At 35.8% G+C, this 25,590-nt stretch overlaps 1 protein-coding gene across 3 annotated transcripts in view; it reads left to right on the top strand.

Moving 5' to 3' along the window:
• MAP3K2 (mitogen-activated protein kinase kinase kinase 2) overlaps positions 1 to 25,590 on the top strand; it is a 50,079-nt gene that overhangs the window by 8,090 nt on the left and 16,399 nt on the right. For all 3 annotated transcript variants that reach the window (XM_039381225.1, XM_027734834.2, XM_027734832.2), the window contains exons 2-9: positions 11,366 to 11,435; positions 13,740 to 13,858; positions 15,469 to 15,509; positions 17,984 to 18,083; positions 19,964 to 20,077; positions 20,710 to 20,809; positions 21,747 to 21,877; positions 23,967 to 24,046. In XM_039381225.1, coding sequence (XP_039237159.1) covers positions 11,432 to 11,435; positions 13,740 to 13,858; positions 15,469 to 15,509; positions 17,984 to 18,083; positions 19,964 to 20,077; positions 20,710 to 20,809; positions 21,747 to 21,877; positions 23,967 to 24,046 — 689 coding nt within the window. In that variant the 5' untranslated portion in view covers positions 11,366 to 11,431. The remainder of the gene's footprint in view (positions 1 to 11,365; positions 11,436 to 13,739; positions 13,859 to 15,468; positions 15,510 to 17,983; positions 18,084 to 19,963; positions 20,078 to 20,709; positions 20,810 to 21,746; positions 21,878 to 23,966; positions 24,047 to 25,590) is intronic.

Genomic DNA, 25,590 nt, shown 5'->3' with positions numbered 1-25,590 from the left:
CTGGGGCTCCCTGGTTAAATTAGTTGCTATTTGTTGTTGTCATTGGTGAGTGTTATAACCTTGGAGATTGATTCAGTAGTGTTTTTTCTGTGCTGTTTTGGAAATCTGTATGGCTCATGAATGTCTTATCCTACTGAAATATTTCATATCAGCGTGTTATGAGATTGTCCTGCATCTTATGCTCTTATTTTTGAGGATAGAAATAATGGAAGAACTGTCTGACTGAATGTACAAAGTTAATTTGAGTTATGGTGGGGAGAGCAAGTGGGGTACTGAACTAGGAAGATGGGAGCGTGAGCCAGGAAAGGCATTTTAGGCAGAAGTTACAGGTTATGGTGAGTCAATGGAGTAGGAAAACATGACAGCAGGGTAGAGGAAGAAAATCATAGTTATATTACTGTACTCTGGATTTCCTTATTGTATTGCTGCCTTGCATAGTGTGCAGGAAGAACTGTGCTTTGAGGAACAACTGTGCTTTGAGGAATGAGTAAGATACTTCGTAACAATGACTGTTCACTGAGGAGGATTCCTCTTTGATTTGTTGCAAAATTTGGAAGATGTGTAGTAAATGGGACTGAGATGTCTTCATGGTAAAGACACAAATATGTCCTTGGAGATTTAGATTCTGTTTTTGCTGGTGTCAAGCAAAATGCCAAGTGGATCATGTTAATCAGAAAGACTCATATGGGTCCTTATATTAAATTTTGTTGGTACTTGCTTTGAAATGATGGTAGTGTGATTTGCAGCCATAGTTAAAACAACTGCTATAGGTATGGAGATTGGGTTTATTTCTGTAGCTTATTTCTATAAATGGTCATATTTCAGTCCATCACAATCACAAAATTGGAAGGTTAATTGAAAAGGATAGAACTAGTTACTGGGGTTTAAGGAGGTGCTTTCTTATGTATGTCCTCAAAAGCAGTATCTGACTAATGATTTGTGTGTAATCACTCTTGTACATTAATTGAAATGCTCCAGTTGTTAGCAATACTCAGTTTCTGCTGGAAGCCTGCATTTTTTCTGATGTACTTTGTTTTTGCTTGTAGAATAATGTTCATAGATTAGAAGTGGTTTGTGATAGGTTTACTTTTTTAGTAAAAGTTTGGTAACCATTTTTGTGAATGATTACTCTTAAAATTCATTTATTTGTCACTGGTTGTAGCCTGGTCTTCTTAGAGTAGTGAAGGTTGCAGGAATTGCCAATACCCACAGTAAGAATAAGTTTGCATACAGTGTACAATTAGTTCTTTGGCTGAACTTGAATGCTCTCACAAGGAAGAGAGCTATACTGTATTCTTTTAAGGTATGTGCTGCATGTCTGTTGAATAAAAAAAAAAACAAAAACCAACCAACCAAAAAAGAACCGAAACAGTTATCTTCCTGTAGGATCTTGGATGGGGACATTTGTAGTGAGGAATGGTTTTCATTGTAACACCTTTAACCCTTCATCAAAAATATTTAGACTTGCTAGTAGTAAGTTTGGAGTGAAACTAACGTTGATGCCACTCATGACAGCCTCAGCAGAAGAGCTCCAAATGGCAGCAACAGGTGCTGGGTTGAGAGCACAACTGAGATTTTTTAGAAGGAGAAACAGAAGCACCTAAATCTGATTATGACACACCCTGTAGTGCATGTTTCCTGGTATTCTGCGATTCTGAAAATTTCCTGCTCCTGTTTTATTTGAGACACCTTTTATGCAGCTACTCAGTTCACATAAAACAGTAGATTAGGAAAAAGTTACAAACATCATGGAAGTGTTTTACTGTGCGAGTTTGTGGGCACTGTAATGTTATCTTAATATCTTGAACATTTTTGTGATATGAATAGCACTAAGTAGTTTGTTTAGCATATAGCTTAGTTAATGGTAAGGAATATATTCTTAGTGTTGCGATGCTCTGAGACTTTCCACCACAGTGGTGGTGATAAATTTCCAAGAGCCAGAGTGCTCTGGAGGCAGTGATGCAGTTATTTGTAGTCCAGTGAACTGTGTCTATTACTTTTTAACATACCTTTGTGAGAAAATCTAGTCTTGGGTAAGAGTAGAGAAGTATGAGCAGTCAATTTGTAGCCAGTATGTTCTGTTGCAAAATTGGCACACTGAAGTATTTTGCAAGGTGTTGTGGCACCTGTTTCCAAGTTTCAGCTGTTGTGACCCTTCCTCAATTTAAAATACACGTTTGTTTCATAATAATGGTGGTTTATTCCCTTGGAATCATGAACAGATCTTAAGAAAGCATCATGACTTTCAAGACAGATTTACTTGATGGATCAGCAGTCATTCTTCAGTTAGATTGAGAAATGAGCTGTTGAGTGCTTTGGCTGCTGCTCAGGCAATGACAGATACAGGAAATGGAGAAGTTCTGTAAAACTTGAATTAGATGAAGAAAGAGATCTTGTTGAGGAAAGTAGATGCTTTTCTGTTTGAGGCCAATTACAGTCTTATCTTTTTTTGTGTGCTTGAAATGGAGTGGACTTATGAAGGGTTAGGTAATAGAGGCTCTTGATACTTCTTGGAAAGAAGAGGTTCATTCAAAGCAGGAAACTTGCATTCAAGTGCCTTGAAACTCTCTAAATATGCTTATCTCTCCCTATCAACTGTAAAGGAAGTGTAGAGAGATTAACTTTCCTCAACTATGGTTACTCTTTGTGAATATTGCTGTAAGTGTTAAGATATTTATCTCAAAAGCCTAATTTTGCTATAAACTCATCTTGAACTGCTACTTTGCATTTTTATGAGAACAATCCTTAAAAACTGTGTCCTCACATACTCAAACCTTCCAGCACATTTTAAGTTTTTCAAGTCAAGATCATTGTTCATCAAGCTGATAAATGTTATATGAATGTGTCAAATTACAGTTTCTACAACAACAGGAACTAAAGATTTAATCTAAATAGGATGAAGTTTTGCTGTTGTCACTGGTCATGTTGGATCCTTCAGTTTATTCTGAAGTCTGTTTCTCAAGGTAATTTGAGAGAGAGCTGCATTTGTGGTGCTAGAACTGACCACACTGTTTTTTGAGGTTTTATCCTTCCTGGAACTGGAAGGGCACTATCCAGAGAAGTTGTATTTTATGCAAGTCTGGTCTGTTTTATTGTTTTGGGGTTGGTTTTTTTCTTTGGTTTTGTTTTGGGTTTTGTTGTTGTTTGTTTTGTTTTGTGGTTTGGGTTTTTGTTTGTTTATTAAATTGATCTCTGGAAAGATTGCAGTTAGTAACCATTCTTTTCAGAAAACAAACAAATACCAAATCATGTCTCTAACTGTACAGATGAGGTAAGTCTGCATGGTCATGTGGGCTCAGTGAGACGTAAATTCACTTTCTTTGCTTGCCAGGAAGATTTTAAGTGTCTTCAGTTTAAGAAATCTCAAGTCTGCACATTGTAGAGACACCTGATCCATCTGATACTGATCAGCCATCCCACAGTTGCTGTGTGCAGCCTTCCCAATGCTCTGCAGTGAGCAGTGTCCCTGTAGGTTGTGTACAGAAGCAAGATGGCTTCTGCATACACTACATCTTTATATGCACAAGGATTCCATTATGCCTCTTTAATGTTGTATTGCACTTATGTTAGATAATTCCACATTGTGATTTAATAATTCTTCTGAATTGTTTCTTGCCAAACTGTCCAGTCTTTTAGCTGCAACTTTTTTTCCAATTTCCTAAATGATTGTCTTTATGTCAAAATGCATTCAATGCAAAACCATTACTGAATAAATGTAATAAACCACAATATTTAGACTTGCATAAAATACAGCTTCAAATTATGGGTGGTGCCCTCCTGGTTGCAGGAAGGATAAAAGTTCAAAAAGCAGTCCTGTCAGTTTTAGCACCATAAATGCAGTTAATATTTTTTTTTAAACGTGTTTAATGTTATTTTTTTAATAAATAATAAATGGAGGGAAACCACAATACATTATTATATGTGTTTAAAATATGTAATGGTATTGAAATACGTTTTGCTGGACTGCAACTGTTTTCACATGAGTCAGGTCATTTGCTTAAGCCATAACTTATCTGTCTTGTTGTGCCTGCCTGATCGTTGCTGGTCTTCAGGGGGCTACACTGGGAGTCGTGTTCACTGGTATTTTTTGTTAAGCAGGAATATGTATCTCGAAGTATTTAATTCATCAGCTGATGATTTCCTGTTAGTTAATTGAGGTTTTAAAGCAAATAACTAAAATGTCATGTGATATTTAGCCAAATATGTTGGAAAAAACTAAGTAGGATAATTGCTGCAGTTAGTTCTGTTAACTAATCTGTAATCATTTCAAGAAGACATATTTTGCTTGGCAGTGATAATAAACCCTGAAATCAAGTCATTTACTGTGTTTTTTCCATTTAATACTGTGGTAGAAACCAAGCTAAGTGTTGCAATTGATGTGAAGATAAACAATTGGCAGTTCTTGGACTGCATTGTATCTCTTTGTTCTTGTGGGTGGTGAAATTTCTATTCCAGTTACACTACTGTGGTTTGGACACAACCTCTTGATTTTTTTTTTTTCCAAAATTGGAACAAAAAATGGATACTGGCTATTTCTTCCTGTTTTTTTATCACCAATTGCTATTTCACTATCTAAATTCAGTAAAAAACAGGTATCTGCGAGTATTTTTGTCCCTTAATATATTTTTATTAGTAATTAAAAAATATGTTAACTTTGAATGAGTTGGTTGCTATAATTTTATGAAACCCATCATGCTGATAGAGGTTGCTGGCTCATGTTACTCTGTTTAAGGTTGTTCGGTCTCTGTAAAATAGGTTAAAATAGCTTGGGGTGCTGAATGAACTGGTTTCATTACAAGAGAGTGAGCAAATTGAGGGCCAAAACTGGAAGTATGTAAACTAAGCTACATGCAATCAGAACAAGACTTAAAATATTTTTTAAAATAAGTCCAAGTACTTTAGCAGAAATAAGCCAGAATTGTTCTTTCTTTAAAAAAGTATTTGATGTGTTGGTGTTGCTTATTTTGTCAAACAGTCATTCTGGTGGTAGAAAGGTTTAGTTTAGCTGTTCAGGATGGAATTGGTGAATGATGGTAACTGTGGAAAACCACGTAGTGAGGTGCTGCCTGTAGCAAGGTGGGGGTTGGCCTCTTCTCCCAGGCATCCAGCAGTGGGACAAGAGAAAATGGCCTCAGGCTGTGCTCCCAGGAGGTTGGACATCAGGAAGAATTTATTCACTGAGAGGGTTGTCAAGCAATGGAACTAGCTGCCCAGGGAAGTGGAGGAGTCACCATCCCTGGAAGTGTTCAAGAAGCGGCTGGATGTGGCACTTAGTGCTCTGGGTTCATTGATGGAGTGGTGTTCGGTCAAAGGTTGGACTCATCTTGGATGTCTTTTCCAACTTAATGATTCTATGAAGTAAAAATAAAGGGGAATAAAATTTCTGTCTAATGTTCCCTGAGTCCAGGACAGGTAATCATTCCTGAATTACTGCCCTGGTTGTAAGAGACACTGCTCTAGGTTGTGTGTCTTCCTTACTCTGAGCCATCAACTGGCAGAGCTTGGTTGGTTCCGCTGTTTTGCCAGTCTCTCCTAGCACAGTACAAGTGAGTGGACCATCTCAGTGTGTCCTGTCCAGTGCAATTCATCTCAAAATTGGGGTAAATTGAAGGAGGAAGAAAGTGCTTCAGAATAGAAGGGGTTACATGACAGAGAAAGAACTAAGGAGGAGAATATTACTGCTCTGTGGCTCATGCCCTTGCTGACATGCTATTGATAGACAAGATTCCTCCCTGCTGGCTGAGAAACATTCATTCATTCATTCATTCATTCATTCATTCATTCCCCTGCAGTATCTTTTAATTTTAAAAGATCACATAGTACTGTGACAGGAATAATATTTTTATTTTTTTAATTCACCCAGTAAAACTTCCATTTCTAGTGTTCCAAATTTGACCCACTGAGTCTTATTTTTCATTTTGTTTTCCAAATGTTAGCTTAATTTATCAATTGTCATTGTTGTTGGCTTTTGATTTGGGTTAGTTTAATCTTTTTCTCCTTTTCCTACTTCTCCTGTGAATAGCTTTTCTTATATATTATTACAGTATGTTAAAGACCCAGAGGTGAGAGTCAGGCACTCTAACCACTAGACCACCAGAGGCCCATAGACCACCAGAGGCGATTTAATCTTTTTCTCCTTTTCCTACTTCTCCTGTGAATAGCTTTTCTTATATATTATTACAGTATGTTAGACCCAAGTTTTTCTGAAGCTGATCTCACATCTGATGCGTTACTCCTAGACTTTTTCTTGTTACTGCTCTTTACTTCTATTTTCTCAGTCCTTCATGATTTTATGATACTGCTGCTGCTTTCATAGTCTTTGAAAAGAGTGGCTTTTTGTCCAGTGTTCATTTGTATGTATGTCAATATAAAATCCTCTTATTTTTGTTCATTTCTATGGAGTTACCTTCTTTCAGGTATCTCCTAATGTCTTGTAACAATGCTGACTTCTATGCTTGTCACACTATGCAGTGTCATTATTGTCATTTATGCCAGCAGTTGCTTCGAGCTATGAAAAAGGCTACAAAAGTTCAGATTTAGGTATTACTGTTTGTCTTGTTAGCAGATACTGTTTTGTTTTTTTTTTAAATAAAACCCATAACAAGCAGTGCTGCACATTATTTTGGTTAAAGGTTAAGTAGGTATATTTGAGTAGGTGATCACTTCAGCCTTGCTTACTGTGATTTATAAGAGATTGACTGTGTGAGACCAAGCATTTGATTGTTTAGGAATAACATTTTTAGACTAAAACCATTTTGTCTGGCTCATTCTTCTGGCTATGAAATAAATTTTTATGGTGTTACTTTGATTCTGATTGTCCATTCTACAGTCTGAAAAATTACCTGTGAATGCACGCTCTTGATTTTTATTGGCTTTTTGCATCATCTGTTTTTTTTTATAGAGAAATGTGCATCTGAATAGCAATGCTCACAGATTTTGATTTCTTGTTGTTTTGGTTTAACTTGCTTAGATTATGTCTAATATAGTAGAAGTCTGATTTAATCTTTAACTGTGATGGAAATAATTACAATGCATCTTTCTTATTGAGTTTGCACGATATCATTTTCCTTTGGTGTAAGAACTGGAAGCCATGTATCCTTGCAGTCATTTATTTCACAGAAAATTTATTTTAGGGAATTGATATCTTTGAGGTTCTTGCCCCACTGTTGAAATAGGTTTGGACTCCAAAGGTGTAAGGTACCTTTATGTGTAGATAAAGTATTACTGTATGAGTCTAAAATCCATACAAAATCAGGCTAAGCTAGATTGCTTGCTTCACCTTTTTTTTTTGTTCTTGATTTTTAACATGAGCAGCGTTAAAGCTGGCTTATGTTCTTAAGTGCTTATATACTGCCTGTACTGTTCTCAGATGATTAGTTTAAGGCTCTTGTTGTAACCATAGCTAATTTTACTTTTTAAAAATTTTACTTTTCTTGTGAAGTTGAATGCTGTAGGAGCCATTTCATTTCTGCACACCATGTATTTTTGTATTTCACAGAACTACAACACCTTTTCTAGATCACTTAAATATTCCATATAGCACCTGCTTGCTTACTTCCTCTACTGTATGAGGTTAAAGCTTTTTTCTCCTAACCTACAAGCTTTTGAATGTGACCATGTCAGTCATGAGAGACGATGTAATGTGTGTGCCAGCACTTGTATACTTTTATCTTTCAGTAACCAAGAGGGCACTGGGTTGTGTTTATTATAGGAGTGCCACGGGGCGTTTGAACAGCTCCATTATTGGCCACATGACTTACTTGCCCTCAGTCTTTGTTTCATTTGCATTGAGAAAGCTAAAAACAATTTCCAAGAATCACCTGGATATTTTCTTCCTTGGTGGCATTCTCAGATTCTGAAAGACTTCCAGGCTCTGGAAGGTGGCTGGTAGGAAATGAATCATGAATATGAATCAGCGTCTCTCCACCCTTATATCCAAAATGCTGTTGCTAGGATATTCTTCTTTGATGATGTGATAAGAGTAGCAAACACCTTTTTGAAATTCACTCTCTGTTATCCTTTCTTTAATTTCATTCAAATTCAGGCTGCTTGTGTCTCTCTGCAAGACCTTGACATAATCTTATTCTATCTTTGCATCTGCTCTTTGTGTTTTGCAGCCTTTGCTTCTCCTGAGTCTTTCTCTGAGTTCCAGTTTTTTGTTTCGCTTCCTTTTTTGTCCTGGATTGTAATTTACTCTTGTATGTGTGCACTATACTAACTCTACTATGCAGCCATGGATTAGGGTATGCTTTTTTCCCTTTCTACGGAATGTATATACTTCTGTTTGAAAAAACATTGATTTTTGTTAGCTTGTTCTTGCTCACTCTTCACACCCACCCTGTTGTTACAGCCCATTGTGAAAATGAGCAGTTAAAAACAGAAGTGTTTTCTCAATTCACAAGGTGAATTCATAAAGGTCTTCATAAATTTGGATCTGAATAATGTTTTTAATTGAAATTTTATTGTTGTTACTTGTTTTTGAAGTAACACTAAATGCTAACAGAAAGGCTGTCAAGCTGTTTAGTTGGTGATTAATTATATTTTATATTTGAATAGAAAGAATTTTGGTTAAAAGGGACGATAAAGTAAGACATATGTATAAGTTACTCAGAGAAGTTTAATTTTCCTAAGTTGTGGTGTTTTTTTTTCTTTTAAGGAATAAGAAGGAAGTGGAAGAGAAAATAAATTTATGTTCACTTATTAGCTTATGTTCTTTTATGAGAGATGCCACAAATTAATAATAAAGAAAGAATTCTTGTGGCTGGAGCAACTTGGAGAATATATTTTTAAAATATTTCTTCTTCAGCCTTATATGAGCCCTGTAGCTCAAATATCTTGAGCTTCCAAGTTGTTTTGGGGTTTTTTTTCAGCTACATTTAGACAGAACATCTGGAGTGGTTTTGTTTGGAGATATAACTTGATGTGGCTTTCTTCAGGTGTGGCAGAAGATTTAAAATGCCTCAGAGAACTATTGTATTTCTTTGAAGTGTTTTCAAGGAAGTATTACAGAAGTACTTCATCCAAAGTCATGAAACACATTTTTATGTTTAATGTATTAAGACATATAATTAAAACAGACATAAGAAAATGACATTAACTCTCATTTAAAGACAGTTGAATCAAATACAGAATTAAAAGATGTTTTATGAGCATCTTCAATGAGTAATTCTTTGGAAGATTTCCCAAGACAACTGGTGATACAAAAAACATAGCGCAGGAAATAATTTAATGTATGTTCTGCTTTGCTTTTTTGACTCTTAGGGATGCAAAGGATGCAAAGAATCAGATATGGGGGGAAAATGTTAGTTGTGATATTTAAGGCTATAAAGGTAATCCCAGTTCACTAAGTAAACCAGTTCTCCTGGCATCTTGTGTGAGAGCAAGGTCGAAAGATACTTTCCTTATTTTGAGTGATATTGGGCACTATCATTCAGCAAATAAGTGAAAATTCAGCCTATTTTCCTCTCTGAAGATTAGTACAAATCCCCTGCTTTTCTGTCTTCATGTGTTTCCTTTTCTGTTATGGAGCAACAGAAGCTTTTTCCTTTTTAGTTTTTGTTTTCGCTTTGGAGTTTGCATTTGTTTGTTGGTTTGGTTTATGTTGGGGTTTTTTTTAAGAGGCTGGAGACCATGTTAGTAGTGAAAGCAGAGGGTTGGGTCGTGAGGCTGTGGGCCACCCAGGCCAGGTTTAGTTCCCATACTCTTACAGACTTTAATACTTTGCAGGACGTTAGATGGGAGTTTCTTTTCCACAGCACTTGGAAAGTGTTTCAGGTACTGTTTTGAGGCTGTCCATAGACTTTGGAGTATGTAACTCTGAGTGCACATCCATCATATTTTTAGATTTATTTTAGTTCGAATGTGCTGTTTTGTGTGCTCTCTCTACCTAACTGATTTCTGATTATGTGGTGGGACCTCTGGGTCTTCTTGAAAAGCCTGAGTTATTATAGAGCTTGAAACAGGCAGTAGTAGATGACTCATCTGATAGGTAGGTAAAAGGCACTATTTGGGAGAGACCTTCATATGACTCTCAAGTCCAATGTAAGAGACAATGCCAAAAACTTAGATGCCGAACTGCAGGTGCTCAGAAGTCTTTTGAAAAACTAGAATTAATTTGTTATTAAATAGACAATTGGCAGAATATTCAAGCAAGGAAACCTGACTGACTGGTGCTGAAAGAGCTCCTCCCCTTTCTTCTTAGCCATGTGCTCCCACAGGCTGCCCCTTGCTGGTCTCAGGGGTCGTTTGACACTAAACCATAGGAATACAAATTTTGATTAAAGAAGGGGGAAAAAAATGAGTCATATTCTATTAGTGTAGCTCCTTGAATGAACTAGCAGGGAAATAATTTGTTTTTATCAGTGTAAGGTAAATCTTTTTCTCTTGAGTCAGAAGGAAGGATGGTCCACTGCAGTCAACAAAAGGGAGGAGGCACAAGGGACATAGACCTTCCCTACTTGGTTACAGTGACTGCTCAAGAAATAAGAATTTTCTTCTCTTGCATTAAAAAAAGTCAGAATTTTTCCTGTGGTAGTCTGTATTGCAACAAATCTCATTGTCTGTTTAGGGATATGACTTTCGTTTTTTGCTGTTAACACCCATAATGGCATCTCATAGAAAGATTATTTTAATTGGTCCTTTGTTATTGGGTTTTTCCAGTTGGCCAATTTTGAAGATGTTGTGACAGGGTTTGTTCATAAAAGTGCTCCTTATGTTTCTGCTTTTCTGTATAACATGTATTGTATACTAAAAGTTAATACTTGCTGTCTTCCAGAGCCATTTACTTTCAGAAATGTTAGCATATCTGTGTTATGTTCTTGAATTATGGTGAAAAATTTGAGTTTATATATATAATCAGTAGGTGTGGTTGACTCTTGATTTGTGCTGTGAGTTTGATATGTATTTATATATATAGACTATATGTATCTGTATATAACTATCTATAACTTTAACTATAACTATATATATAACTATATAACTTTAAACACCAGATAGAGTGTGGACCTGTAGAAAAAGAATCAGTTTTTAATAATCTGGAGTAGTGGGTATCCCATATAGTAGAGTGTTACAGTTAATTAAGCTACTAATCATCATTGAGGGGTATAGGTAGAGACTAAAGTCAGCTTAAGTCTAGAAGAATATTTAGTTCAGGTTTTTATGTCTTTGTAAAGTATGTACATTGCTCAGAGGCTGGTGAGGCTTTGGGAGCAGAATCTGTTTTCTCCACACATTGTATTTATGCCTTATGCAATCGAATTTGCTATGTAGAATATTAGAAAAACTGCCCATAAACAATGAAGAGTTGGCTGTTTTACATGGCTTTGACAACTTCAGTAATTGTGGGGTTTTTGGTTTTGCTTTTTAGGGAATAAAATAATGCTAATGAAGCAGCCCTTTCCTTGAAGTTCGAGTTTTCAGACTCACTGCCATAATGGGTAAGTCTTATGTGTAACATACATAAAAATTTAGTTCAGATACTCTTCATTTCTATTGAGTGCTAAAACCATTAATGTACTACAATTCCTAGGAAATGTGTGCTTTGGCTGTTTAACGCGGTGTAACACCAATATGAAAGGCAGTGTTCAGCAGCTTTGCAGTATTCAAAATATTTCTCTTTTTTTTTTCTTGGAATATAGCACTTTTCCCTTATTATGTGGTAACTTAAAGATTTAAGTATAGGAAATTGAGATTCATGATATTAGAGTATTTACTGTCCTCTAAATGGTAATGACTGTTGGAAAAAAACAAGTCCAAACCACAAAGTCTATATTAAAGGATTTTATCTTGTATCATTGCAATGCAAAGCCAAGACTGTGTAGATGGTCTGTTTTTCTAAATATGTAGCACATTTGTATTACTTTAGATTTTATGCCAGTTTTTCAAGCTGTGCGTGCTTTTTAATGAGTTGACCATGTTGTTATTGTAATCATTTATCGGAGCTCCCTCTCAAAAAAATCCCAGCAAACCAACCAACCACAACACGCACATTTTCATGTTGCTTTTGTTCATCTCTTATTGTTATGCTAATGTTCCTAACCTTATGCTTAATAATCAAGTTGCCTAGTCTGGGAATACAGCATTCTTCAGATTTCTGATCTTCTCCAGCATTTTGCTTGAGAGGAGTGACTGTTGAGTCATGATGGATACTCAGTAAACTTTAAACACTTTACCACAGTTCTTTGGTTTCATGAAATATGCAACATAGTGACCACTGGGAAAGAAATTTCCAATCAACTGCTAAAACATCAATTTATTTTTTACCATTGCTGAGCACTAGAATAGGCTATAACACAATAAAATAGTTTAACTTATTTTAATTTTGGCAAATCTTGAAGTGTGTTTTAGTGTGAGAAAAGAATAACTGAGCTGCAAGAACGCCTTCAGTTCTGCCATTAAATATTGCTAGTAAAACCTGCTTTTATAGATTTGCATATCTTAGTAGAGTTATGAATAATGACAGCATGAGTGATGATCAAAGGTACTCATTTTCAGACCAGCTTTCTGATCTGTTAGGAATCTATTAAATTAGAGCACTTAAATCCCACAATTTCCTTGTATAATAAATATATTTGGTTGTATTTTAATAGAATGTGAAGGAATTCTCATGGTTGCCGAACACTTGGAATGCTTACTTGCTGATTTTAATGCTGAGCTTTTCTCAGGTCCGTGTTTGAGAAATACGGTTCTTTGTAAATCACAGCATTTAGCAATGAATTCTTCAACAAACATTGAATTGTTCACAGTGTTCCTTCATTGTGAAGGAGCGTGAAGGCACACAATCAACACTTTTGTAGATAAATTTTGTCATCAAGTGTTCCAGATGCATGCTGAGTGCAGGTACTATTGCTGTGGCAAGGAACAAAATATTAGAAATAAATTTCTCTTAGTGGTAGATGTACAGGCTTTTGAGCTCCTAAGTGTTTTTCTGTCTAAAGGAGCATCCCATTTCTAGGGCAAATCATGGCCTCAGGCTGTCACAGTTGTGGCAGATCTTCAGGATTTAGGGTTTTTTTGAACTTGAAACCTAAGTTATGTAGCACTCCTGCCCCTAAATTGTCCCCTGGGTTCAGTGCTTCTGTTTCTCCTTATGAATTCTTTCTTTAAGACCAAAATCCTCTGTATTTTCAGTCCTGGAAAGGTTCTGTAGAGTTTTATTTTTGGTTTATGGGTTGTTTTTTTGTTGTTGGTTTTTGTTTTGGTTTTTCTTTTAATTACTTCATGCGCTATCAGCAGATGCTCAAACAGTTGAGGTGTTCCTCTGGGAGTTTGTGTATGCTTCCAGTGGGCATGATCATATCTGTTCAGGACAGAGGGAAAATGGTTCAAAAGTACTTGTGTTTTTTTCTGAGAGGGGCGGGAAATGTAATTTCTAGTAAATGTCTCATCCATACTATTTGAAACAAAGTACATAAGGCTTTTCCCCCTACACCCCCTTTCTTTTATTAATGCAACCTGCAGTTGTGTAGAGCTTAGTCTCTGTTATGACTTCGGTTTTTTAAACTTGCTATTTAAGTGTGGTTACTGATTAAGCTGTTTATTTCCTTAAGCAATGTTAATGATAAATAAAATAAAAACATTTGCAACGTGGCAGCAATTTTTTTTAATTTGGCAATTATGTATTGGAGTGTAATGAGGACTTTTGGATTTTAGAATAATGCTTGCCTAATTGTGAAATGAAACAGTAATGCCCTTCAAATGTAACAGTCTTTTACACTTGTCTGGTCTTTCTCTCTGAGCAGATGAGCAGCAAGCTTTGAATTCAATCATGCAGGATTTGGCTGTGCTTCATAAGGCCAGTCGTCCTGTATTGCCCCAGCAAGAAACAGGAAAACCAAAGTCATCTTCACCTAAAAAACAGGTAATTTTTAAATGTCCTCACTAACCTACTGAACATGGAATGTCCTGCTGTGACTTCTGTAATTATTTTTCTTGCCAGACCAGTGAGCATACCAGAATGAGCTGTTAGTCTCCCACATGTGCTGCCATTTTCTTTGTTCATGTTCTTGTATTATCAGCAAAATGAAATGGTGGCATTTGAGAGCAGATCATAGTATATGCTTAAATAACTCTTGTACTGGTAAATTGAAGATCATAGAGGTATTTTGACATTGTGTGTAGAGTGATTTTATAGTTCTTGTTATTATTATATTGATACTATACTATTTTAAAATATCAAGAAAAATTTTATAGGTTTAGTAGATTGTCCAGTTGTCACCTATATCACACCAAAGAATGTCAGTACAGCAGCAGAAACGTGCTCAAGCTCTTTTACTGCATCTTTGGCCTCGGTTTCTTGTTTGTTCATGTGCTGGAAATGTGATTTCTTTTCAGCTGTATTTTCTCTAGATACTAAACAGAAATGGAATAAGTAGTAAATACTTAGTTGATAGGTTTGAACTACTATACTGAGAGATTAGGAGAGGGTAACAGTTTTTACCCAGAAATAACATAATAAACATACATTAACTGTATGTTTATTTGATTGGATCCTTAATTTACAGTTCAATATTTAATGAAATTTCCGTTTATGCCTATTTTAACCTTTTAATATATATATTCCTATATATTTGGCTTTTAAACTGTCGAAACCCAATGACTACATCTTTTTCATTCTGTGCTTTAAAAGTTGTATGAGTTCAGTGTATATCACAGTGGTGCTTTGCTGATGTCATGTAACTCGTGTCTGAGCTGTTACTTTAGACATTGTGGTAACATGCATTTTTGATCCAAAATGATTTGAGTATAATACATGTTTAGAAAGTTAGAAGAAATGTTTATCCTTCTGTTTCAATTTATGAATTTTGAAAGTAATAATTTGTTAATCAGCTGTTTTGGAAGATGCAACATTGTTACTTGGATAATGCATTATTGTTTTTCCTGCATTATTGTTTTGCCTGCAATAGGTGCTAATACAGTTTGATTCTTAAAACTATGATTTTGCAAAAAGCAAACTTTATTTCCTCTGCAAATATATACAGATATGGTTATTGGGAAATTTATTGCATGACTGCTGGCTTAATTACATGTGTTGGTTTCTATGGTAATGCTTATGAAACAAGATATGTTTCTTAAGCCTGGAATGCTCAGCTGCAAAGTGTACATAAAAACCTGTTGTTGGAGCTAAATCTACCTGCCTGTTCAGGATAGAGAACTTTTTGGTAACCGTTCCACGCTGAATTTGAACCATAAATCTGTTATAATATTAAAATATATTGATAGAAAATAATGTCTTTACTTAGAGAAGCATTCATTGTACTTCAGAATAAGTTTTTGTATTTTTTACACACTTTAAGCCTCTATCAGGTACTTCAGCAGTGGTAACTTGTTTAGATACTTGTTGTATTGGAAAGGACAGAAAATTAATAAGGAATTTATTTCTGGTGTAAGATTATTGAATGGGAGTTCATGGCCTTCATTAAAGGAGGTATTAACAAACTAATAGTGGTTCCTTTATGTCTTTTCTTACAGAATGATGTTAGAGTCAAATTTGAACATCGAGGTGAAAAAAGGTAAGGGAACGGTCTTGTCTCTTAATTATTTGTAGAGTTTTGTTGTGTTTTTATCATAAAGTTTCAAAGTATTTCAGATCTCTAAGTGTATTTTGTTTGAGCTTAAATTTAATTTTGATATGAACACAATTTAAAGATAATTAACTGTTTGAAATGTGGGCTCTAAGTATACATAAATGTGGAAGTATCATACTGTACCTATGTCCCATGGAGGATCCTTCATTTGGTTACCCTTCAGATACTTAGATCATTAGAGTAGATCTCAAGTTTGAATAGACCAGAATATAAATTTTTTTGCTTCATCATGTGTGTAATAAATGCATGATAATTTATTGTTACTGTAACACCCAGAGAAAGAGGTCTAGATCTCTAGATCTCTAAATCTCAGTATTGGATTGTACTTTGGAGGTACCAGTATGAAACTGTAAGAAGAAAATTTATTAGATTCAGATTGCTTTTATTTAATCAGTTAAAATTTATTTTCATTTTGTATATGAGGTGGCTGATGCACCTGCTTAAAGTGTACAAGCGTCTGTATATATCACTGCTCTGATGACTGCTTAAAAGCTTTTACAGAATTCAGTGTACAACTCCATGCAGAACTCGTTGTGGACAACTGATTTTGCCTGCCTATCTCTTTCTGAAAGCATAAAATTTCATTCTGCCTGCAGAGAAATGGTTATAGAATAAGATCTTTGAAAATACTTAAGGAAAAAGGAAATAATATCCTGGTCATGCTGTTTGTCAGTAGAAATTGTAAATTTCGTAATTGCTTCAGAATGAAACCTATACATACTACTTCTGGGCAGCCCTCGGTGTGATGTGCAGTAGTTGAGTGTGTGTCCGTGCTGATTACAGTGTGTGCCCTCTCTGTACATGGAGCAGTAAAATAGCAGTAAGTTCCCTCGGTATTAACATTCTCCAGCTTCTTTCTATCACTTCTCTGAACATCACACATAAAAGTGCATCAGTAATGGTTGAGTGCTGTAAGTAATTTGGAGGAAATAAGTCTTTTTGAAAGCTTTGAAAATTGAGGACTCTTCTACCTAACTATTTCTCGTGAAATAAGGAGAAGCATGAATTTAAAACAGAGAGATGTTTACTTGCTGCCAGTCTGCATGGACGGTGCATTTTGCAATTTATCATAATTCACTTTCACAGTGGACTAAGTTAATCAATTCAATATGAATTGCTTAACAAGCATAAAATAAGTGTGTGGAAAGATACCTTTCCCAAGCTTTTATGCTGATGGGCCTAGCTCTGTTCTGCACTGTCCCAAGTGCCTTGAGCCTTCTTGCCCAGAGGTACTGGGCAGCCCAGGCTCATTGCTCAGCATGAGTTATAATACTTTTGTTGCCTGAGCATGCAGATCTAAAGATAAAGTAATGAAATTATGCAGGAAAAATAAGTTATGCAATGGCTTTCTCACTAGGTTTGAAAAAGGGAAGTGAAAAACAGAAGTGATCTCAGACTTGCTTTCAGTGGTGAATGTGGCACTTTGTTCCAAGGAGCTGGTGGTGTGATGGGTAGAGTTGTAGGCTTGTTGCACAAATTGTTAATTACAGTGAGAGTTGGTGTTGGTTGCTCTTGTTTGTTTTGGGTGTTTTGTTGAGATTTTATTTTTTAACAATAATTTTTAATTGGAAGTGGCCTGACTTCTAGCCTCATTTCAGTGAGAAAGTTGTCCCCTAACCAGTGTAGTACTAACCGAACCACTGATGAAAGGAACAGTTACCCTTTGCTAACTTTTCTGCTTCACAGAATTTGAGTACTCTTTCTTTTTTGAATGTGAATTGGATGTACCTCAATAGCTTAATCACTTTTAAATGCTTTTTTTGTTTAATGCTGTTGTATCTCAAAAAATATAATAGTTTTCTATAGTAAAAGGGCAGTTTGGGCTAACTGGTTTGATGAGACATTGAGTTAAAAAAAAATCTGACTTGTTGACCTGCAACCGCACCATTCTTACAGGAGCACATTTGAAGCACAGTTAGTGATGGACTGGGCAGTTTGAGTGTGTAGTTCATTATGGTAAGGATGGTGACATTTAGTTACCTTCCTCGGGTAAGATAGTCTTTCAGATTTCTGAAAAAGGGAGTAATTCCTTTCTGATGTTTATGCTTGTCAGCCTGTGGTACTCCATTGTCTTAGTTTTCTGGAGTAGAAAATTTTAGAAGTTTCTAAGAATTTGTCTCTGAAATGGAGGCTTGCAAAGCATTAAGCAAGCCATATAGTAGCAAGTAAAGTAGTCATAATGAAATCTAATTCTGTGCCTGATTATCCCTTTTAACTTTTTCACTGCTTTTCTTTCTTTTCTTTTTAAAGTCTCAAAATATGGAGGACAGTGAATGAAGCATAGTCTCTTATGGTCTTTTTAGTAATAAATTTAGTTCTAAAATAGTTCTTAAGTAATGAGTTGCCAGATTTTCATAGGTAATGGACAAAAATTCTTTGAAACTTAAATTGTTTTTCAGGATCCTGCAATTACCAAGGCCTGTTAAACTTGAAGATCTTGCAGCTAAAGCTAAAGTTGCTTTTGGACAGACTATGGATTTACATTACAGCAATAATGAGGTAATATTCTGTGTCCTCTAAATTCTTGCCTTGGACAATGATTGTTTTGAGGCTGAAATTTGCTCTCATAAGTAGTGGGAACCACTCCTGTGACAAAACTTACTCCTGTGACAAACTCCTGGGTTTCTAGTGTGTGTGTGTGTGTGTTTTCTCAAATATGTAAGTCTTGTCCAAATTAGGATAGGCACGAGATACGTGAAATGTTTCATGAGTATCGTAATGAATTATGTCTCAGACTTGGTTAGGAATGAGTAAATTGTCTTCCTGATCTGCCACAGTTCTGTTACAAGTCTTTACTTTTTTGAGCTTTGTTGTGTTTGTAAATTTGAAGTAACATTTATCCTTTCTTCAGCGTACTTGTAACAAACGTGGATAGAGCCTTCCTAAATCTTCGTTCGCGAAGCCCAGCCTTTCTTATAAACTCTTTTCTTTAAGGATTAATCTTGTTAGGCAACTGCTAGAATGCTGCATTTAGTTACTGTTTAGATTGGAGGAATACGCTTAGCTCTTGCTCCTCCTAAAGTGACTGGTTCCCAAAGATATTTTGGAAACAGTGCCAGCACTGTCAAACCACTTATGCTTGATCAATATTACTTCCAGCTTTCCTTTAGAAGCAGGGATGGAATTATAGCAAATATATTTACAGATGCAGGATCCATTCTTGTGAGTTACTTCTGGGCTTTGCCTTGAGTCAGCAAAGTTCATAAAGGATTATTCGTGTGGTTATGCACAACATAATTGCTGTATCTAATCTGCATCTTTGCAGAAGAAAATGCCAGTAATTGCTGTTTGTTGGTAACATTATCAGACACTTCTGTGAAACTGATCCTCAAAATGAAGAATTCCAACAGAAGGCTTTTGGAGATTAGGAAGGTCAAAAGTGATGGCCCTTCATAATGCTTTAGCCTCAACTCCTTCCACTGATAGATTCATAGGCATTTGAGTAGGTTTTCTTCTTGTCAACTTCAGCACTAGTTGGCAAATCATCCCATCACCTTTCAGAAATGGGATGGTGATAACATGTCATTAGGATTAAAACTGCAATTTAACAAATGTACAAACTCTTCATTTTATCAAGACCCATTTCTTTTTGTATAAAACTACTGTATTTTGCCTGGTGATGTATTTAAGCATTACTGACTGATGCTCTTACAAGTAGAATAGATTGAAAAATCTATATTGTGTTGTTCCTTTGTTACAAGTAGAAGTTGTAATGTACACTTCTAAAACACAAGCTCGATCTCACGCGTTATAGAATTCAGATCTCAATAGCACTTTAGTGGCATAACATTTTCTGTTCTAAAGATACATGTGTGCTAAGTTAATTCTAATTAGTTAGATCCAAGTAAGATTCTAGTGAGGACTAGAGTTGTTGCATGTGGATCACATCTTCCTTAAGGAAGTAAGGATACGCTTCCTTGACAAATTTTGTTTTTCAATGGAGAAATTCTGTTAGTGATGCAATTTCAAACAAGTATAGTTGTAATATTAGATACAAAAGTCTGCTTTCTGCTCTGTAAAATAAGACTTCTGTTCATCTTACAGACTTGTGGTAATTTAGGCAATGGTAAATACATGGACCCTGTTGCACCTTTTTCTCTGAAACTTGTAGGATATTCAGTTGCATATATGCAAAATGGTTGCTCTTTGGTTGTGAAGACTTGTTCCACCTGCTGTAAATAGTGAAGGCATCTGAAGGAAGAGTTAAGGTTGAACTTTAGACATTTTGATGCTAACTTGAGGGATCATTTAATAAATTTTATTTTCAAGTTGTTTGGTATGAACGAAAAGATTCCCTTTATTTGTTTCTCTGCACTTGACTTTCTCATTTTCTCTTGTGTCCCGTTTAAGACTTTTTTTTTCCCCTCCCTTTTTTGTAGCTTGTAATTCCATTAACCACACAGGATGACCTGGACAAAGCTGTTGAACTGCTTGACCGTAGTGTACATATGAAGAGTCTCAAGATATTGCTTGTAATACATGGAAATACACAGGTATGAATTGACATGCTAAATGTCTTTTTCCTGAGTTTTCATATTGAAGTATTATTTGTATCTTTTCTTAAAGATGGCATTTTTCCAACTGAAAATAATACTGATTGCTTCTTGATTTCAGTTTAAACATCCATTAGCATTTTGTATTTACTCAGTTTTAACTCTTTCTTAGATCCTTCTCTTTGTTTGTCTTCCCTACAGTGGTAAAGTGTTCCTTAGTAGGATGATAAAGTGATACAGATTTGAAAAGCACATAAAATTTAAGTAACAGTAGTTATTTGAAATTGTTCTTTAAGTCAGACGTTGGTGGCACTCCTTTGTGGGAAGTTCAGTGTTTGTTGTAGCAAAGACTAGTGGACTATAGACTAAATGCTTGAGGTATTTCGGTATTATCTAACAAACCATGGCATTGATATTCATAGGATTTGTGTACTGGTACATATTGAAAATTATTTTTAAAGAGTAAGAATGAACTACTAAAATAGATGGATTGTGATATAAATTGGCAAACTGCTTTTTTGACTGCTCAAAAAAAGGAACGTACTGTGCAAAACCTGTAAAGTTTACAAAGTATTTTCGTTGTGAGGAGTATAAAGTAATAACAGCAGGTTGTAATATTTATGCATTTTCAGTCACCCAGTGTAAATAATATGGAACCCTTGCCCTCACTGGAAGATTTAGATAATACAGTGTTCGGTGTGACAGAAAGGAAAAGGCGACTGTCTGTAATAGGTAAGGTGAATATTTCAATAGCTTTAATTGTAAAAGCTTTTCTTTTGTAGTATTCTCTTCATGAGGATTTTACTCTCAACACAGTGTTTGAATTTCTCATGCTCATCAATGACTCTACTGTAGAGTTTGCACTTGGGGGAGTGGATTTTGAATTTTAAGTTAAAAGTGATTTAAATATATATAATACAGAAAATTACCCCAAACTCCCAGAGGTAAATAAATGTATGTAGAATTATTTGAGGTTACTGATGGGTAACCTAAGAAGCTGATGTTAGTACTCCCCTTTATTTTCAGATACAGGAATGAGCTACTGAAAAATCTGTTTATATGGCAGTGTGTTTTCTTGCTCAGTTTAGGACCCTCATATTTTTTTAATGTCTGAACATTTGTGTAAGATACTTATTTAGGCATTGAGATAACGTTTTTGCTTATTAATATTTTGAAATTGGTGTGATGTTAACTTCAAAATTTAATTACGAAACTAGAGAGTTTCATGAATAATTTTCCAGACAAGTTAATTATTATGCATTTATTATGAATATATATATTCGTGTTCTTGCAGACTTAATATTCTACAAAGAAAAACTGAAATTCTCAAGAGTTGGAAAGGATTAGTTGACATGGGTGGAAGGGTTTGGATTTTGATTTTGTTCAAAAGAAGAAATTTACCCAGCTAGATGTGTGAGCAAATTGTGTTTCTGTTCCTGTATAATGAAAATTCTTTTTAATGCCGTTGGGGCAACTCTGCCCCAAATTTTTCATAATTCCTGGATTGCAGATTTTAAATGCTATACTTAAGTGTTGCATTGCACAGGTATTTGGGAAATGCCCAAAGGAGAAGTGATTCAGGCAGGCTCAGTGCCTGTGAAACTTTTGAATAAAACCCCTGGATTCTGGGTTAATGTAGAGACTCTGACTGGCCTTTTTCTTTCAAAAGGTTCTAATACTCGTGATAGGAGTTCACCTCCCCCAGGATACATTCCGGATGAACTGCATCAGGTGGCTCGAAATGGGTCCTTCACCAGTATCAACAGTGAAGGTGAATTCATTCCAGAAAGTATGGATCAGGTAGGTGTGTGATTTATTAAAATTAAAGGTTTTGTTAGGTTGCTTTATGAAATACTGCTGAAGGTTACAGAACTGTTCGAAAGAACAGCAAAAAAAATTGATAACTCTAGAAAACATGATTGGTGAGAGAAGGTTGAAATAATTGTGCTGTTTAGTTTTGTAGAACCTGTTTTTTTTCTCTGTAAGTCTCTTCAATTTTTTAAATTTTTAAATATATTTTAAATATGCTACAAGGACAAAGATAGTATTCGTAATTCCCATGATAGCTGAGTGAGGTAGTGATAGATATAAATAACAGCAGAAATGTCTACATTAGAAAGCACAAACCTTCTCAGTATTTTAGTGAGAAGGATACGTAAGAAAGAAAGTTTTACCACTTTTCCAGGTAATTAAAGGAGAATTTAAGAAAGAGTTTGGATTTGTCAGAATTATTTGGACTTAACTGATGCTTAAGAGTTGGACTTGATGATCCTCGTGGGTCCCTTCCAACTCAGAATATTCTGTGATTCTCTGTGATACTGTGTTGAGGTAGAGGCAAGGGGATGGCGGTGGGCCTGGCATAAATAAGGTCTGAAATACTTTCCAGAGTCACTTGGGGTTTGTGTGAAGATCACAAATATATGTTATTTTGTTGTTCTTACTCGCCTGCATTACTAGTGTAGGATATCAGCACATTCAGCAAGAATAAAAATTCTGCTCTCCAATATTAAAATTGCCCCTAAAAACAACAGGAAAAGAAGCAGAAATGTAATGGCTCACAGCATTGGCAATGGAGAAAGATGTTTTAAGGAGGAAAGAAAAATAATGCTGCATACCCAAATCACTTCAAGTTGTTGTTGACATTGGCACTGTATTTACAAATGGCAAGAGGCAGTGGTTTTTATGAGCTGACTAAATGAGAGACAGATGATAGAATAAAAACCGAGGCAAAGGGATTGTGCAATTTGTTGCACAATTTTAATGACTGAACTGAGAATAGAGACTGAATTTCCTACTTTCTAAACCTGGGTGCTATTCTTTATCATAGCCACATGGTCAGATCCATCCCAGGTCTAGATTCATTCAGTGAAATGATTACTTTTGACCGGGGCCAAGTCATTTTTGGTCTGATCATGACTGGTCAGATAGATGATACCTGAGGCCTGGGATGTCCATTCACTCCTGAGTATTCAAGAGGTATGTAACCTGTCATGTATGCATTGCTGTGTAAGCTGTGAGCAGGTTTAAATTAATGAATTTTACTTTCATGGAAAGCCAGGTTAGTTCAACCTTTACAGCCTCAAGGGCCAGTTTTGGGTGTTGGGAGCTCACAAATTCTGTTTGCTCCCTCCCCCCTAAGGTGCCACATCACCTTGGCGAGTGTTGGCCATACTGCCTTTGTCTGTCACAGCCTGCCCAACAAAGACAACAAGGGAATTAGAGAGTGGAGGGCTTTGCTCTGCTCTGCTGTTGATCTGTCTGAGCACAGCTGTTCACACTGACAGCAGACCTCACACTTGTACAGAAGAGATGATGGGTTGGATAAAAGTGGGCCGTGGGCTGCCATTTGGACCATACTGCATTAGGTTATAGAGGTAATTAATATGGCAGCAGGTGAGCTTTTCTTATCCTTTCAGGATCCACTTTTTGGCATGAGAAAAGAGGAGTAAAACTGCTGAACTTGTAGTAAATGTTCTCCTTCCGAGTACAGAGTTTATAAGTGGCTGAGTTGCAGAGTGCAAACTCAATTTCTGGACAACATTTCTTTAATAAGTCCTTGATTGGTGTTCGACAAAGTGTATGCCCAGGACCTTTAAGATGCAGCACAGATCATAAAAATTGGAGGGGTAACTGCTTGATTCACAGCAAAAGACTGGTGCCCAATTCATAGAAAACAATAGATGTTACATAATATACCAAAACAAACTTCATTTTAGGAGGGAGCTTCTTTTAAGACAACAGATTAGCTTTCCACTCTGTTTTTACCAGCTCTTATCTGGTTTGGATTTTTTTTTATTAACTGTTTCAAAGCAGAAACCTTAAAGTATTTTAAAAAAATTTGAAAACCAGACTTGAACTTGTTGGTCTTCCTCTGTTTGTTATTTATTAGATGCTGGATCCATTGTCTTTAAGCAGTCCTGAAAACTCTGGCTCGGGAAGCTGTCCCTCACTTGACAGCCCATTAGATGGGTAAAAATTATTTACATTCATTATTTAGCTTTATTAGATTGTATAATTTATCAGTTGTAATGTATAACAACTCTCCAGTGACAGAGCTTCTTCCAGAAATTCCTCTCTAAGTTACAGAACATTTATAAAAGCTTATTCAAACTTAATTGCTTACTAATACTTGGAAAATACAGTAGCTTCGTTTTTTTAAAAATAATTTGTGTTTGAAACAAAAAAAAAATTAGACTTCAGATCCTACAAAAATGCACTGAAGATTTTTGGTAGATGTTGCCGGGTTTTACATATGTGTGAAGTATATTCCCTGGTGGTGAGCCACCCCATTAAATTTACAGTTCTAAGGCACTGGCATATGAAGCAGGTTTTCCTTTGCCAAGGCAGAGGGTACCCACTTCAAGAAGACGGTCGAATCATTTAAAGACTCAACAGATAATCCTGTCCTTTTCTTGGTGATTACTGTCCATTCCTCTCCCTTTCTTCCCATTGCAGGCTTTCCACTTATTTTCCTTTGTTAAAGCCCATCATTTAGCAAGAGGCAGCATGTACTGGGGAAGGTCTGTAGGTCTGTTTGGGATGACCTCTGAGGAGATTCATGTTTTGAGAGGGTCACTGTCCACCAGTGAAGCCAAGCAGAACATACTCCTGTTTGGCTTTTGGTTGGTCAGAAAAAGAACCTTGGGTGTAATGTTGTGCAGATTGGCTACTTGTCTATTTGGAACTGCTATACACATAGTGCTATTTTATTTAATTGGTAAAAAGATAAAGAATTGGAAATCACTGCTTGTGGCAATTAAATAAGAGCTATAATATTCCATAGTACCGTCTCACATGAGATGATGTGATTTGAGAACACAAATACATTTGGTCTAACATATACATTTTTGAGTTGAATAACGAGTCTTCATTTCACAAGCAAGAAGATAGACGTGAAAAGTATTTTGTGGTTGTAGTGTGATAGGTTATACATACCTAATGTTTAATGTAGCTCCATAGAATAGAAATTCTACCAAATTGCCAAATTTTTAGGGTTTTTTGTGGGGTAAGGGTAAGTGGAAGAAGGGGAAATAAAGCAATCTTAATACAACTCATATTTCTTCTTCAGAACTTCTTTTGGTTGTTTTTTATTTACTCAATTTGTCACCTCTACTTAGTTTGTTTTCCTTTTTTTTTTTTCCATTGAAATATTTCCTACAAAGATGTAGGTTTTGTGTCTCCATTTAGCTTCTGTTACCCATTAGAGAAATTCTTACCAGAAAAAGGAGGACATTGTTTTGGTATGTTTATGGAAATATACTGTAATCGATTGCTCTGACTGGCAATCCCATCCATTCCTTTTGGTGGCTGGGAGTTACATACCAACTGTAGGTAAGAAACAATGTGATCATATAAGAACCAAAAATTCTTCATCATTCTATAACTTAACAAAATCACTTTCTTAATCCTATGACTTTCATGGAGAGAAGAGGAAATGCTTTTCCTCATCAAAAGGTTCTAAAATTTCTTTGGTTAAATTTCCCCAAGAGTTTTTGTAGGCTGTATAACAGATT

This window comes from Pipra filicauda, unplaced genomic scaffold (assembly GCF_003945595.2).
Source record: "Pipra filicauda isolate LSUMZ 115617 unplaced genomic scaffold, ASM394559v2 scaffold218_size1660888_pilon, whole genome shotgun sequence".
Classification (NCBI taxonomy): Eukaryota; Metazoa; Chordata; class Aves; order Passeriformes; family Pipridae; genus Pipra; species Pipra filicauda.
Note: the sequence above shows the minus strand (reverse complement) of the source record. Positions and strands in the feature narration are given on the sequence as shown.